The sequence below is a fragment of the Mustela nigripes genome, chromosome 4, assembly GCF_022355385.1.
Source record: "Mustela nigripes isolate SB6536 chromosome 4, MUSNIG.SB6536, whole genome shotgun sequence".
Taxonomy (NCBI): Eukaryota; Metazoa; Chordata; class Mammalia; order Carnivora; family Mustelidae; genus Mustela; species Mustela nigripes.
This window is the reverse complement of record NC_081560.1, coordinates 67,891,411-67,906,052: the sequence shown is the minus strand read 5'-3', so window position 1 is coordinate 67,906,052 and position 14,642 is coordinate 67,891,411. Positions and strand designations below refer to the sequence as shown.

Below are 14,642 nucleotides of genomic sequence, written 5' to 3'. Positions count from 1 at the left end.
TGTTACATTTAAATGGCAAAGGCATGAGTCATATCTTGGGGCCTGTGACTGATGAGGTTAAAATATAAAACAGCAATGTTTCCAGGTAGGCCACATGATGCTTTGTTTATATAGCACACATTTTTGGTTGTTTGATTTCAGCACTGTATCTGGAAAATATAGTGTACACATTTATTTTCACAGGTAGGGGTCTATTTTCTTTGCGAAGCAGGTGCTTAACTCCTATTAGCATAAATGGAAGTTATGTGAATTCAATGAAAGAGAAGACCCCTTTTATTACTTGGCTATAATTTTTATTCTATTTGTGCACTTTCAAAGTTATTAAAATAGACAGTGGTTGCATGAACCATTTACATTTTCTAAGATGTGAAGTTAAAGATGGGCTCAGCTCCTGAATAAGTTTTGAGGCTCTTCTTCTTCACACCGTGGGATGCAGTCTGTTTGCTGTGGGGTTACACGATCCCATTCAATTAACTGAAACGTGGATAAGATAACAAGTCATAAGTTAACCACAAATATAACCCGAAAACGGTGAGTGAATGCCGCTTCAAAATGCACTCAGAGAGAGCTGTTAATCATTGTTGGATTTTTTTAATGATGTGTGAACACACATATTCTAAAGATTAAAAATAAGAATTACTCACAGCCATGGCTCCTTTACTGAATAGCAGGCTTTTCTATATATACATGGAGCTGATTTTAATAGCACATGGGCCAGTGAGTATAGAATTATTCACGTGTCCCGATGATTGATAGTCAGCCTATCTACCTGTCTGTCTTGCAGATGTGTTTTCTAGAAAGCCCGTTGCTATTGTTAATGCTTCGGTGCTGTCACACAGATGGGCTGTCATAAATATCCCCTAACAACTATGTTTGCTGCTTATCTGAATTAGTTAGAATGCTGTTTGCAGCTCCAGTTTTGAAAGAAGCAGTTTATCCTCCACCTCCTGTTATTTCTTTTTCCATTAACCTCTTCCAGGGAAGATTTTGTTTTCAGTTGTGATAAATACACATAAGTTTCAAATCCCTGATTATATTTCTACAGTAGTCAAATGATAAAATTCCAAAATCATTTTCAGCTTACAGCAGAACTTGGAAAAGAAAATGGCAACTGGAAAGCGAACTGAGGAGACAACTAAAGCCCAGCTCCCTTAGCTCTACTGGTTTGCTTGTCCCATTCGCTGATGGCCTAAGAGAGCATGCGTTCGTTGTTACAGCGTAACCCGCTACTGGGGCCACACTTCCCATCACTTGGTTCACACGACTGGCTGGGGGCTAAAAGAAGAACAGTTATTTAATTACAGATTTCAGTAAATACAGTAAAGTTGGCATCTGTTACTCTATTAAAAGGGTCTTGAAAAATTCTTGAAAAGGAAAAAGGCAGGTGAATATGAGAGATCACAGGTACCTGCTAATAAGGTAAAGCATGATTTAAATGTTCACCTGACTGTACTTTAGAGAGGAAATGAAAAATCAGGATGACAGTTTATTTAGGATCCCAACAGGGAAAAGGGCCTATGGCGATAGACACTTCAGAATGGCGGTCCAGCTATAATGTACAAGGACTCTTGAAGAGTGCCTCCAGCAGCTTCCTAGGCAGCTAGCAGACGGAGAGAAGAAAGAGATTTGATGAGCCATCTCTCCTGCACTTTAAAGAGCAGTTCAATATAGAGGAATCTGATAAACGGTTAGTGCAGGGAGTTCAAAAGAATTTGAGTGACACAAAATAAATACAGTACGTTTCTGATTTTTAAGTGAATTACACTTAGGCAGTAACCGTTTGCCTTGGTGAACTCCTTCTTGTTTGCAGTAGAACAGGACCTGCATCCGTTTTCCAGGAGAAGTCTGTGCGCTGAGTGTAAGTCATCCCCCTCCACGGGGAAGGGGTGCGCAGAACACAAAATGCAAAGTTACACTGTGATTTGGGGGTTCAAGTGAGAGTCCCTTAATGAGAAAGAACTGGATGTGAAATCACTTCATTTAATTGTTGTGCTTTGGGAAGGCCAGCAGCCCCCGCTGAGGACGACCGCGATAGCACGGCCAAGCTGCGGTGGCCTCCGGAACAGAGAGCGGGGCTGGGCTCAGCTTCCCCAAGTGCAGTTAAAATCACCCCAAGATTCTCGAAGGTCTTTGCAAGTGCTGGCTTTATTCTTCAGTGGATAAACAATATTATTTTCTTTAGCAGATGCCAAACATTTCTTGGAAAAGCCAAGACTTTGGCATAAGTTATTGTGTGGTGCCCAAACATTCAGATACTTAGTTCTGTCGCTAATTATCTAGACATCTGATGACACAAAAACAAAGCACTGGGATTTTCAATGGGACTTTTCAGTTTTTACCTGAATTTTTATTGCCATAGCCACAACACTGTGCAGTGGAGTCAAAAGCACAAAGGCCTATTTGAGCAGATTTGGGGTGCTAATAAATATAATTGCCTAAAATAAGCTACTCTGAAATAATATATTAATCCATTTCCTTGTCATAATAAATTACATGTATTTGAAATTAAATAATTTGGTTAAAATGTAGGATTGTAATTTTAGTATTAACTTGATGTCTTCTAGGAAAAGTGCTTAATTTAAAACAGAAAAAGAAAAACGCTATTAATTCCAATTAACGTTATAATTACTCATCTTATAGTGAATGTAGTAGCAGTGGCTTTCATTTTGGCAATTATATATGTAAAAGACCATAATTAAACTAATTATTATATAAATACTGTGCTTATTCAGGTACATTAGTTTGTAAAAATGAATTTATAGGATTAGTATCTTTTCAAACCACTTTTTTTTCCTGGATTGATAAGAAAATACTTCTGACTTTTATGTATTATGGAGAAGTTGATTCAATGAAAAGAAAACCCTAATATCTAATTTTATAAAAACCAAATTAATGTGTGCATAGTAATTTGCAATATTCAATGAAATTCATATATTCCCATTTTGGTGATAAATGGCCTATGAATATAAACCTTCTGAAACAAGTACCAGTTTGTATAATTAATCATCTTTATGATTCTTCTGTGATTTCAAACTGTCATCTTCAATAGCAGTTTGGGATTTTGAAGCAGTCATTAATTATAGTGTTAAATTTTTTTTTATGGCTGACAAAATTGTGTTTAGTTTTAGAATTTCAAAACTGCTAAATTTTATCTTGAAAAATTACTGCTTAGAACAGTAGCCTCAAATCACAGCTTAGACCAGCTGAGCATGAAACTGCTCCAGTGATCTGTGAGGCCAGATTAACGCTGGCCTGTACGGAAACGGGGGGCTGTTTGTTGGTTACAGGAGTGTGTGTGCTACGGAATCGCGTGTCTGCTTATGCGTGCTGACGTGTAAATATTTATATGCTATATTGGTTGGACTTGCAACGTGAGGAAGTGAATGAATCATCCTATTCTAATTTCAAAGAAGTTTTGCATGAATTTCGGGGAATGTCAGCTTTCAGAACATCTTCTACATTTTAAAACATGAATTATTTATCATTTAGGAAATATCAGAGCTTAACCTTGTTGAAGAAATTTTGCACTCCCTTTTTAGGATGGCAGATAAAACTCATCAGCGGTCCATTCCTTGAGATCTTCCTTCTCGCAGCCACGCTCAAGTTTCTCAACATTTAGATGAAATATTTTAGTTTTGTCTTAGTATTCAGGACCCATAGGTAAAAAGTGAACATCTTCTAGCCGCCTAAAAACCAGCCACCCTTCTGACTTAGAAAAAAACTGGTTTTGGTTTTTGTTTTGTTTTGTTTTGAGTTTGGCAGCCCTCCTTGGGTTAATCACATTCCTCAGTAAGGTTTTTGTAATGTTTAGACTGCCACGTCCACAGAAACATTTGCAAGGTAGATGCTTACGGAATGTCTGCTTGACCAGGATGACCTGGCCCGGCACAGAAAAGACGCCCCATCCACATTTGGGGGAATCACTGTCTCACATAGGGAAGCTGAAGGTTAAGGGAATGCTGAATCGTGTGAAGCATTCACAGTGCAGCCTCCAAGCTGGCAACAGATTGATGGGCAGGAAAAATAATCCATTTCACTATATTTGCACAGACAAGGATATACAGAAAATATATGGGGAAAAGAAGGTTCGTCCTTCCCCGTTCCCAATCCCAGTCCCTCACCCTCCTGCGCTTTTCAGAGTGAGCAGTTGGCCACTAGAGTAATGAAAGCCTAACAGTTGATTCAAATCGTTGTCAAACCACTGGAAAAATGCTTCCTTTTCATTGTGCTTTTTTTGGACACTATAGATATGGTAAATCATGAACTACACTATAAAAATACCTCTTTTATGCCCAAACATTCAGTAGGAGGGAATGACATTTCTTTTATTACCTTAGTAAATGTTTTTAAGGTGTTTAGCAATAAGCTTTCTTTTTTTGTCAAAACTGCTTAGATGCAGTGGTTGCTAGGAATTTACTAGAAAACCTATAGTTAATAGTATCAGGAGGGGAAAGGGGATTGGGTTTAGTCAGCTAATAGGACAGAGCAGCCTGAGTAGCAAGCACATCCTTTGTCGTCCCCCTGTCATTTTCCTGATCTTTTCTGTTATGGAAAAAGAGTGGTAATAGAAGTTTACAAAGTTTATTTTCCATTATTGTCCATCAGCCAATATTTTTAGCACTTTTTCCATCTTTTGGGCAGAGGACTAGAAAGGTCCAAATAACAGGAAAAAAAATTACACTTAAGAGATTTCTCAAGAAGAGAGGATGATGAGGCTTTCATACAAATGTGAACAAGATCATCACAGGCCTTAGTAAATTAACTCTTTCTTGTTTAGCTGTGATTCTTCTTTTTCCCTCCATAGATAGAACTCCAGAATTTTGTTGTGCTTCCTATAATGCTAAATTTTAACATGAAGAACATTTTTTTCCCTAAGGAATAGTATTTAAAATAAATTATTTCCTTCGATGTTTTCTGGCTTACTGAGAATGAGAGAGACCCATCTTTTTACTATTTACTTTTGATTTTATGTCTTACCTTTCTTTCCTTAACTGGGTGGTAATGAATTTTTTTTTTTTTTTTAAGTGGTATTCTAACAAACATGCTATAAAAGTTAACCACTCATTTAAAGATCCTAGGAAGAGAACTTTGGCAGAGAGATCTGCAGCTTCACGGGTAGATGATAGGTCCCTTAGATAGGATTTTATAATAAAATAGGTTCTTTCTTTCTTAACCAAAAATAGTCGGATCTCATCAGACTACTGTAGGTTTGCGTGCTGCCAAATTTCACAGAAATTTTATCGTACTGACTGGGAAGGGCAGATGCTACAGCGTGGAGACTAATGTGACGTCCACCCTTCCCTCCAGCCTTCCCTAGAAGGGCTCTAAATGCTAAGTTACCACACAGCGTATCTTTTTGTGGTAGAACACTGCAGCGCATTTACCCCTCTGCACACTGCACTCTGGCTTGGAATTTTGGTCCGTGGTTTCATCCATTGTTAGACTCCCCCGTGAGTTAAATACAGTGGGGCCTGTATTTATGCGGAGCGAGTAAGCTTGCTCATTCCAGCGGCTGCTTCAGTGCTTGCTACCTCCCACTTCGCTTCCATCTGTGTGTGTGGCAAAGGGAATTGTCCTAAGAAATACCGGCTTCCTCTCAACACAAATGTGTATTTGTATACCAGTAAGTCCACAATCTCCTGAACTGGGTGGGGGGGCATTAAAAAGGGCACTTTTAAAAAACTGTTTAAGGCTTAGAGGGGTTTAGCAGTCATTCTGTGGAAACCCACATTCACTTCCACGGTTTCTGTAAATGCATTAACAACAACAAAAATCAATGCGTATTAAGTGAAAAGGTAATTCGTAAGATATCTTTTTAATAGGAAACTTTAATTCCTAGGCAAATAGGTAAGGTACAGGAGGTGAGTTGTCCTGTATGTGTTCAGCATCCATGGCTAACATAGCGTCCCACACTTTTTCTTAACGACTCGGTTTGATGAAAAGATTTCAAAGATGCTGATGAAATATACATCCATGGAGTGCTTACTCGGAAATCTGGAGTCTTATTTGCTTGCCACGTTTAATATATTGGAAAAACCAACTGAAATCACCGAATAGTTTTTCAATATTTCCAATAATTTGGAAATTTCCAAATAATTGTCCAAGATTTTTTTTAATTAACTTACTTTTATATAAACAATGCCTGAGACAGTTTTACTGTAAAGAACTCGGCTTTGAGCTGGTAGGAGTCACTGCAGATAAGTCAGCTTTTTAAAATCAGCTGCTAGGTACTATAAACCCTTTAAAATTACTAACAAATGAGGGAGGCTTGACTGTGGACTGTTCAAAATTGTTAGCCATGTGCTTATAAAAAGGGACACATGAATGATATTTGTGTATTTAACCCTGGTTATAAAAAGTCATTTGATTTTTTAACAGCATGTTCAGCGGTTACAAAGCCTTAGGACTTGAGCTAAAAATGTGGACTCCCACTGCAGAAAGGGCCCTACCAAGGAAACACCTCGGGAACTCTGCACTGGCCGTATCTGAGAGATAAATATGCATCAATCTGTTGACATATGTGTGTACTCTTGTATTTATGAAGAACTGTGCTTAAAATTTGATTTTTTTTAATGAGCAATCAAAAGTACTCTGACGGAATTTTTCTTGGGGTCTGAAAGAACCCTTCCCCCATATCCAGCTCATGAAATTTGGCTAGTATTAGAAGTAGGACCACTTAGGAAATTACTTGGGTTTTCAAGAAATCAAATGTAACAAAAATAAAGAATATTTCTAAAAAAAAAAAAATGCAGCTCTATATAGGTGAAAAGGAGAAAATGTGAAGAAAGAAAAGAAGCCAAAATAACAAAAATAATGGAGAAGGGAATAAGCATTAAGGAAAAATAAGAAAAAACATCATTTCCATGGGGTTTATAATGGGCCAAGCACTGTGCTTAAAAGCCCATCATATTTTTGGGGGGTGGGGGGGCTTGTTTACTATTTACAGCAGTCCTGGGGATGAGTCTCAAAATTCCTTTCTCACACATGGAGAAATTATGATCAGACATGTTAAAACATCACTTTCATAAGCACACGCAGGAGATAAGTGCAAAGCAGGGACGGGAAACTGCCCTCTGGCCGATCGTGGAGGTGGAGAAAGTCAACCCTGACCCCATTCTCAGAATGCAGTCATTCTGCAATCTCTGCCTCCCTTTAAGTGCATGAGAAGCCCAGGCTGGACGCCAGGCGGTTGGGCCAACTACTTATTTGGGGGAGAGGCTGGGCAGGAGCTAGGGGCCCCCTCCCTTCCATTCAGGCAGGGAGGAAGCAGGTCCATGTGGCCTCGGAAGTAGGAAGGAGGGGACTAAAATCAATTTTCATAAATTTTCCACAACTTTTGTACACTTTTGCTTTTTACTTTTGACCTTTTATCTCCCAGGAATCCTAGAAGATAAAATACAATCTTTAGAATCTTTTAGCAGGTGATTCAAAACACATTACCTGCCAGGCATTCTGGGGCGGTACGCTGCCATTTCCTGAAGCCCGGGGCTCCTCTGTGTGGGGGGAGGGTCATGTGATCCTCAGCAAATCGTTGAGCTACCTGTTCTTCTCTTCCCCACCTGTTAAAAGAGGTCCGTGCCTTGTTCCTTAATGTCCTAATGTGGTAAACATCAGAATTAATTTTTTAAGAAAATAAAAACAGAACCACCAAAATGCTATTGAACTGATAATGTGTGCCACTTACAGAGATCGTTTTTAGGAACATGTTCAATCTGAGTGACACTTTAAAGAAAAAGAACGCATGACTATTCCATGATGAACTCATAGTATTTTCTTCCCTTAGATTACCTTTCTCATCCTCTTCACATCTCTGTTGATAAATGGGTCAGACACCATCATCCCCATTTTACAATTGAGGCAATGAGAGGTTAAGTGCCCAACCATTGCCAGTAACCAGGATGAGAACAGGACTTAAGTCTCCTGTCCAAATCTGAGCTTCATTTTACCTCCTCCTTAGGGCCAAATTGCTACCTCAGAAACTATCTTTGTCCTTCGTTCCCTTGGCTGTAAAAATAGGGTCATATCATATCTATAATAGGTCGTCACTCTTAGAACCACGACTGTATTATCTCAGGAATCAGAGCTCTGAGTGCTCATGGCATAAAAACGATTTATACACTTAGCAAAAATTAGAACTCTTCTAGTGGGGGGGTGAACTGGCTTGTTGGTGCACCTTGTCCACGAAGCAGTGGGAAAATCTGAATCATCCCTGACCTAGGATGTGGACTCTGGCAGATGAATCTGAAGGCAGAAAATGTCTCCAGATCCACTCTGATTCAGTGCAATACTGGACAAGTTTTAGAAGCCCTTCTTTATGGTAGTCCCTTGCTATCACTATGAGCGATTTCCTTCACAATGCTTCTATTTTTTTTTTTAATCAATTGAATTTACTCATCACGATTAAAAACTTGTGTGAGTATTTTTCCTATCGTGAAATGGAAATTGCTAGAAAATTATCCTGAACTACTTTGCTCCAGATTTAGCCTTTACTGCCTTGGTAGAAACACAAGGAGATGTTGAGGCCATTGCATGAACGTGCCATTTGCTTCCCTGCTACTTGCCTGACACATAACCCACACCGAGAAGTGTTGCACTTGTCACTATAAGAAGATCGATTTCAGGCTATTTATGTTTGGAATGTAGGTGAAGTTTAAAAAACAACAACAACAACAAACACATCTATGCCTGTATTCACACATTTTGACCCAATAAAACATGATCATTTTTGCTTGTTGTTCACGGTCATCATGTGCCAAAATTATTCAGTGCTGTCCCTTTAATCCCTAGCACAGGGCCAGGCATAGCGTGGGTACCCGGTCCCCACTGACTAAATACATTTGTGTGCTAGTCAGAGGAACACGACAGCAGTCTTATTCTTTAACTGAGGAACATGGACAAAGAATCTTCCTACTTCATGATTAAGGTATTACTGGATTAAAAGTCTCCTAGAGAAAGTCTCCAATAAGTTTATGCTCTTAAGCCTCCTTTGCAGCCAATCAGAGAGAACCAGGTGACAAAAGTCAGGAGTGCCAAGGATGAGAAGGACAGTTCTCTCCAAATGGATGCCACATACAGCCGCAGACACAAAGTGAAAGGAGTGGTCTTCTTGTTTGGTAGGACGCCTGTTTGATCTTACCTACAAGTAATTCAGATGCCAAAAATTATTAGTTTGGGTGTGGAAACCGCCTGTGAATACACATTCGCACATTCAAGCTAAGATTATACTTAAAGTGCTTCCTGATGGTGATACTTAATTCTAAAAGTGGGGCAGTGTGCAGTTCACCTTCTAAATCTAACATTACAATCACCTTGGGTTATTTTTATAGCCAACTAAAAGAGAAAGTGTAATAGGATGAGGTAGGTAAATTTAAGTTTCTAGAAGCAATTGTGTTTTCATTGTGTTCTTCTCTGGAATGTTTTTTATTGTGGTTTTGTTTGTGAACCAAAGCAAACATTCTAGAGAAGAAAATACTTGGTAGAATTTTTTTTTTTAACTTCTAATATTTCCAACCTCAATGAAACTTTCACAGATCAAAAAGAGGACAAGATATGTTAGAATACTAGGAACTCTTACGACAGGTGCTGGTATTATAGTATTACTATTCCCATCCCCGTGGAAAAGGTAGATCTACTGTAGGGACTTCTTGTTTTTTCATCAGAAAAATTTAAATTTAATAGAATTCATTTTTGAAAAGTTAGCTATAAAACTATAATGTCATAAATGGTACTCAGTTCTGTCTCCAATGATATCCCGGGCACACATTCAAACCTTAATGTTTCTTAATCTTTAGCAGTATCATTTTTTAAAGGTCTTGCCATTCCTACTGCATGAAACTACGTAAAACATATTTACCTGTTTTCTTGTTTGAGTATATAGTTCCTATATGTTGCTATCAATAAAGCATTACTTTATGGCATCATGTTAATTCAGACTTGTGCCTCTTCAACAACAATACAGTGTCAGGTTTAGGGGCCAGACGCCTAGAGCGCTACACTGTATCACATACTGTATAACGTGTTATTAGGAAGGCTTGCTTTTCCCCAATACTTCACATTATGTGAAATTCTGAGGTGCCTTAGTTACAGCTTGATTCTCACCTCATACGAGAAAAAGTTATAATCATGCCATCGTGGTTGGCTTTGCCTCTCCCTAGGCTTTGGTGTTGTGGTTCTTTTTGGAAGGACTTGGGTGAGGAGTTGGAGAAAAAGAAAAAAATAGTGGGCCTATTCTTTCATATAAAGATGATACCAACCCTTTGCTGCTTGTGCTTTTTGTTCGCTTTTTTGTAGCATTGATTTTGGACGCCTCATTTCCCTGGTGCAGTATTTTCTAAAATTGAAGAGAAAAAAGAATAGTGGAACCTAGGAAAAGAGCTCAAAGTAGGGAAAATGGACTGAGCAAAGGGGTAACTGTCATTCAATACTATTGTGAACTTACGTTGTTGCCTAAGGAGAAATTTAGGTTCATTTCAATAACTGGGGAAGTAGTTAACCATTCAGAAACTTATTCATATGACCAAAGCAGAATTCTTACTGGTACTACATTTCTTAAAGTAAGTAGAAGAACTTACTGCCCCACCTGAAGATCATTTCCAGAATTCTATTATTGAAACGTTTAAACCTTAGTGCTCGAAAACTAATGGCAGGATATACGTCAACTGATGGTACCAGCCTCCAAAAAGTTGTCTTAGACATTATCTGAGGATATGATCCCTATAATAAAAATTTAAAGTTCTAATCATTTGGCTCTATATGAAGTGGGCGATTTTTCAGCTGTAAAATTGATCACAAACTTAAGTTTCTTTGCTTCTTTTCAAAAATGTCTATTGAGGTGACTGTTATTAATGTTTATAGAATAGGTGTAACTCTGGGTACCTATCGATGGGCTACCCCATCTTATAGGGCAGTCCTCCAAGAAAATCACTCTACAGTCTAAATCAATTTTATTCTCTATAAAAGCATTCAGAATTCTACTTGGTCCTGCTTCTCATCTTCAAATAATTCTCTTTTCCACTCCAAGCATTTGCATGGTTATCTTTAAGCAATTCATCTTTGGAGGCTATGTAAAGAAACTACTATTCTTTAAATCAGCTAACAAAATTCATACATGTAATTTGTACTGGGTGGGGTTGGTTTTCTCCTCACTGAATTGTGCAGAAAAGAAGACAGTATTTGGGAAATTACAGAATGCCCCCTTTCTGGTGAATCAGTCCACATCCTGGCTAGAGAAGCAGAGCCTGGAACTAGAGAACTCCGGCACTGATACTTGTTAGCTGTGCAAACTCAATAAGATGATTTCGTCTTTCTGTGCCTTGATTTCTTCTTCTGTAAGATGGAGATACTAATATTGCCCTCCGTAGGGTTGCTGTGAGGAATGAGTTAATACATGTAAAGGACTTAGAACAGAAGATCTTGCTGAAAAAGCCAAATCATTATTTCATAGTAAGATTTCTTCGTATATGTACATTTTTGCCATGCATCTTAGTGCATTAGCCACACTTGTGAAAAAGGGGTCAGGGGTCAGGGTAAAGGCAATCCCACAGTTATTTCTCCATCCCGTCAGTGGGGCAGTTTGTATTTGCTGGGTTCGCTCTAACTCTGGTCTTCTTGGGATGACGTTTCATTCCTGAAAGTGCTTTAACTGGCTACTGTCAGGGTATGGTTTACGTAAGCTTTTTTAAAGCTTTACAAATGCCACAAGTGATTTTTCTTCTGAGAGGGACACTATCCTCTTACCGTTGGTTGTCCTTCTTCAGGGCTGATGCCGGGAAGAAGACCGGAGAGACGGTTGCCTCAGGAGGAATGGTCAGGCGGGCCTCAAGGCTTCCTGGCCCGTGAGACACTTGCTCACCATTTTCTATTTCCTTGCTTTGCAGCTTGCAGTCCCCCACAATGACGAATGGACCCGCTTCGCCAGGACCCTCGTGGAGATTCGCGCTAACAGAGCTGACAGTGAGGAGGAAGGCACCGTTGAGTTATCTGCCTAGTGGAAGCGAACCACCCTGACCCCAACCCCAACCTTCACCTTCTAGAACTCAGTGCTGCAGCCATCAGTTCCACTCGTATTCCGTGTCCATTCAGTATCAGTTTTGCGAGACATTTTGGGTGTCCTGTTGTGCCGGCTTTGCTCCAAGTACTCCAAATGTATCCCACCCCGCTTTCCACTGACCTGCCATTCACCAGAGCATTTCGGTCTTTATATTTCTGTCTCAAAAAATGGGGGAGGGGGTGTAGGCTTTACAGGTTTAGTTGTTGCCTTTTAACTACTTAGTAGCTGTATTTAATAGCTGGAAACCTCTGGTTAAATTTGTTCTTACATGCACTTCTGGCATAGTCCTATTAAATCCATATGAAGCCAGATATGATTAGGTGCAGATGTGGTGTGCTTCGTGATACGGTACAGGGCCAAAGACTTGAGATGTAGTGTTTTACATAGTGACTCACGTTATGGATGGATTTACTAGAAGAACATTGCTGCTCCTTATTTATTGTGGTGTGCTGCATGGAACATATTTATTTGAAAGCATTAAAATAAACGATCCTAGAGCATGTGCATAATGAGAGGACTGCATTGTCTCTGCTGCTGCTGAGGTTACATTAGGTTCCAAATAACAATCACAGTATGCCGGTTCTACTGAGGACAAGAAATCTTTAGAGGTTTGTTGCAGTGAACGGAATGAATTTTAATGCCCATTATTTCTAGGTACTTTAACAATATTTCAAATATAGTTGACCACTGATACTTGTCATTCAAGCTAACACAGTCCAACAAAACTGTGGTTCCTGAATATGACACCAGTATTGCCAATAAAATGTTCCAAGCCAGGTCTGCCCCAGTGTGGATAAAACCTTTGCTTGGGGAAAAGCCTGATTAGAATTTTGCTTTGACAAGGGGGTGGGGGAGAGATATGTGAAGGCCATGTTAAAGATTGATAATGAACTCAGAGGCAGCCAGCTGGCTGGACTTAAACCAAGACTCCGGTTTTATTTTTACGAGGGAACGTGTGCGGTTTTTTGGAAAGCTTTCCCTATTCTCCTTCACCAGAGCTACTCTCGCCCAAAGACGGTCTCAAATGTTGGGAGTAAGGAAAACAGGTTATGGTGTACAGATACCAAATGTTCTGCACATTCCTTCAAGTTTTTAAAAAATTTACACCAGCAAAATTATGTTTATTGCTATTGGACTAAGAAATATGTCTATAAACAATTTTAATAGAAAATTTCCCCAAAAAGTCATTTCATGCCTAGAGAGAATTCAAATAAATAGTGGTTGAGTCTGATAAACAACTGAAGACAGACTTTCAGCTTTTCAGGAAGAGAATCTCCACGGTGCTCTGGTGGTAGGGACTTGAACCATGAGATTTCTTTTAAAAATAATGGCATACTTTTGCTCTATGTGCCCTATGGTACATAGATACTGAAACTCTTTGATGGCAGGAATTAAATTTTGAAAGATAAAATATGAGGTTCTTAAATAGGTTTAAAAGCAAGCCAATAAAAGTACCGGGGGTGGGGGGGTGGGCAGGGAACAAAAGTTTCTCAAGCTTACACTAAAGGACCAAGAATAATTCAATAATCCATGAGTTGCTATTACAGACCAAACTCTCAATGATTCCACAAGTAAAGATCAAATAGTGAAAAGACCAGAGCCCACCTTAGTAAGCAAATGAAACATTACATGAGTTTATATACATACACGTCCCACTGTGGTAGCTAGTCTCCAAAAGTCTGAGACTCCCTGTGGAGTCTGGGCTGACCTGGTATAAATGATGGAATATGGGGGAAGTGATGCTGTTTGGGGTCCAGGACATGGTTATGAGAAGACTTATAGCTTCCTTTTGGTCTCTGAGCACATTCACTCCGTGTCCCTAAGCCAAGAAGTACAACCATCTGTGTAAGAGGTACGACCATCCTGAGACCTCTAGGCCACACATGGGCCCAAGGTGACCATGCAGTGGCCATGTGGATAGAGAGCTCCCCAGCCAGTCCATAGCCATTCAGGTCATTCCAGCTCATGTCCTAGATGGAATGTGGTGGCCACAAAAATTTCTTCTCATCTCCTACTGCAAACAGCATACCTGACTGACAGCCCCTGCTGCTCTGCTTTGAGATCCAGCACCATGTGTGACCAAGGCCATGCTTTCCATGGGCTGCTCTCAGCTGACTGAGGCAGGCCTGTTCTTGGGAGATGAAGACTTCTCTGAGAGGTAACTGGCTCAAGGAATTCCTGTCAGCATTGCTAAAACTTTCTGGAACTGTACTGCTGTCTAAAACTAATCATTCTTCCTTCCCTTCCTCCCTCCCTCCGATCTTTCCGTCTCTCTCAGGGTCAGACCAACATCATTGTCTGATGGCCCTCCCGGCATTATCTGTCTGGAGAAGACAAACTGGCCTGGTGAGAGAGCAAAGAGACTGACTAAATCACCCAAAAAAATTGCAGAAATGAACAAGTACCAGCATACCTGGGTGGCTCGGTCAGCTATGTCTGCCTTTGGCTCAGGTCGTGATCCTCGGGTCCTGGTACCTAGTTCTACATCGGGCTCCTGGCTCGGTGGGGAGCCTGCTTCTCCCCCTCCTTGTGCTTTCTGATGAATAAACAAAAAAGAAAAAGAAAAAAAAAAGAACAAGTGCCATTAGGGGCC

General features: G+C 39.8%; 1 protein-coding gene and 1 long non-coding RNA gene across 5 annotated transcripts in view; one reads left to right on the top strand and one right to left on the bottom strand.

The window, feature by feature from the left end:
* Positions 1–12,558, top strand: part of DYNC1I1 (dynein cytoplasmic 1 intermediate chain 1) — a 298,287-nt gene extending 285,729 nt beyond the window's left edge. For all 4 annotated transcript variants that reach the window (XM_059396815.1, XM_059396813.1, XM_059396816.1 and 1 more), the window contains one exon: positions 11,877–12,558. In XM_059396815.1, coding sequence (XP_059252798.1) covers positions 11,877–11,987 — 111 coding nt within the window. In that variant the 3' untranslated portion in view covers positions 11,988–12,558. The remainder of the gene's footprint in view (positions 1–11,876) is intronic.
* Positions 313–7,839, bottom strand: LOC132015929 (uncharacterized). Its single transcript, XR_009403829.1, has 3 exons — positions 7,789–7,839; positions 7,441–7,559; positions 313–474 (listed from the first exon to the last, which is right to left on the bottom strand). It is a non-coding gene; the product is annotated as an uncharacterized LOC132015929 (long non-coding RNA).
* Positions 12,559–14,642: the final 2,084 nt, after the last annotated feature.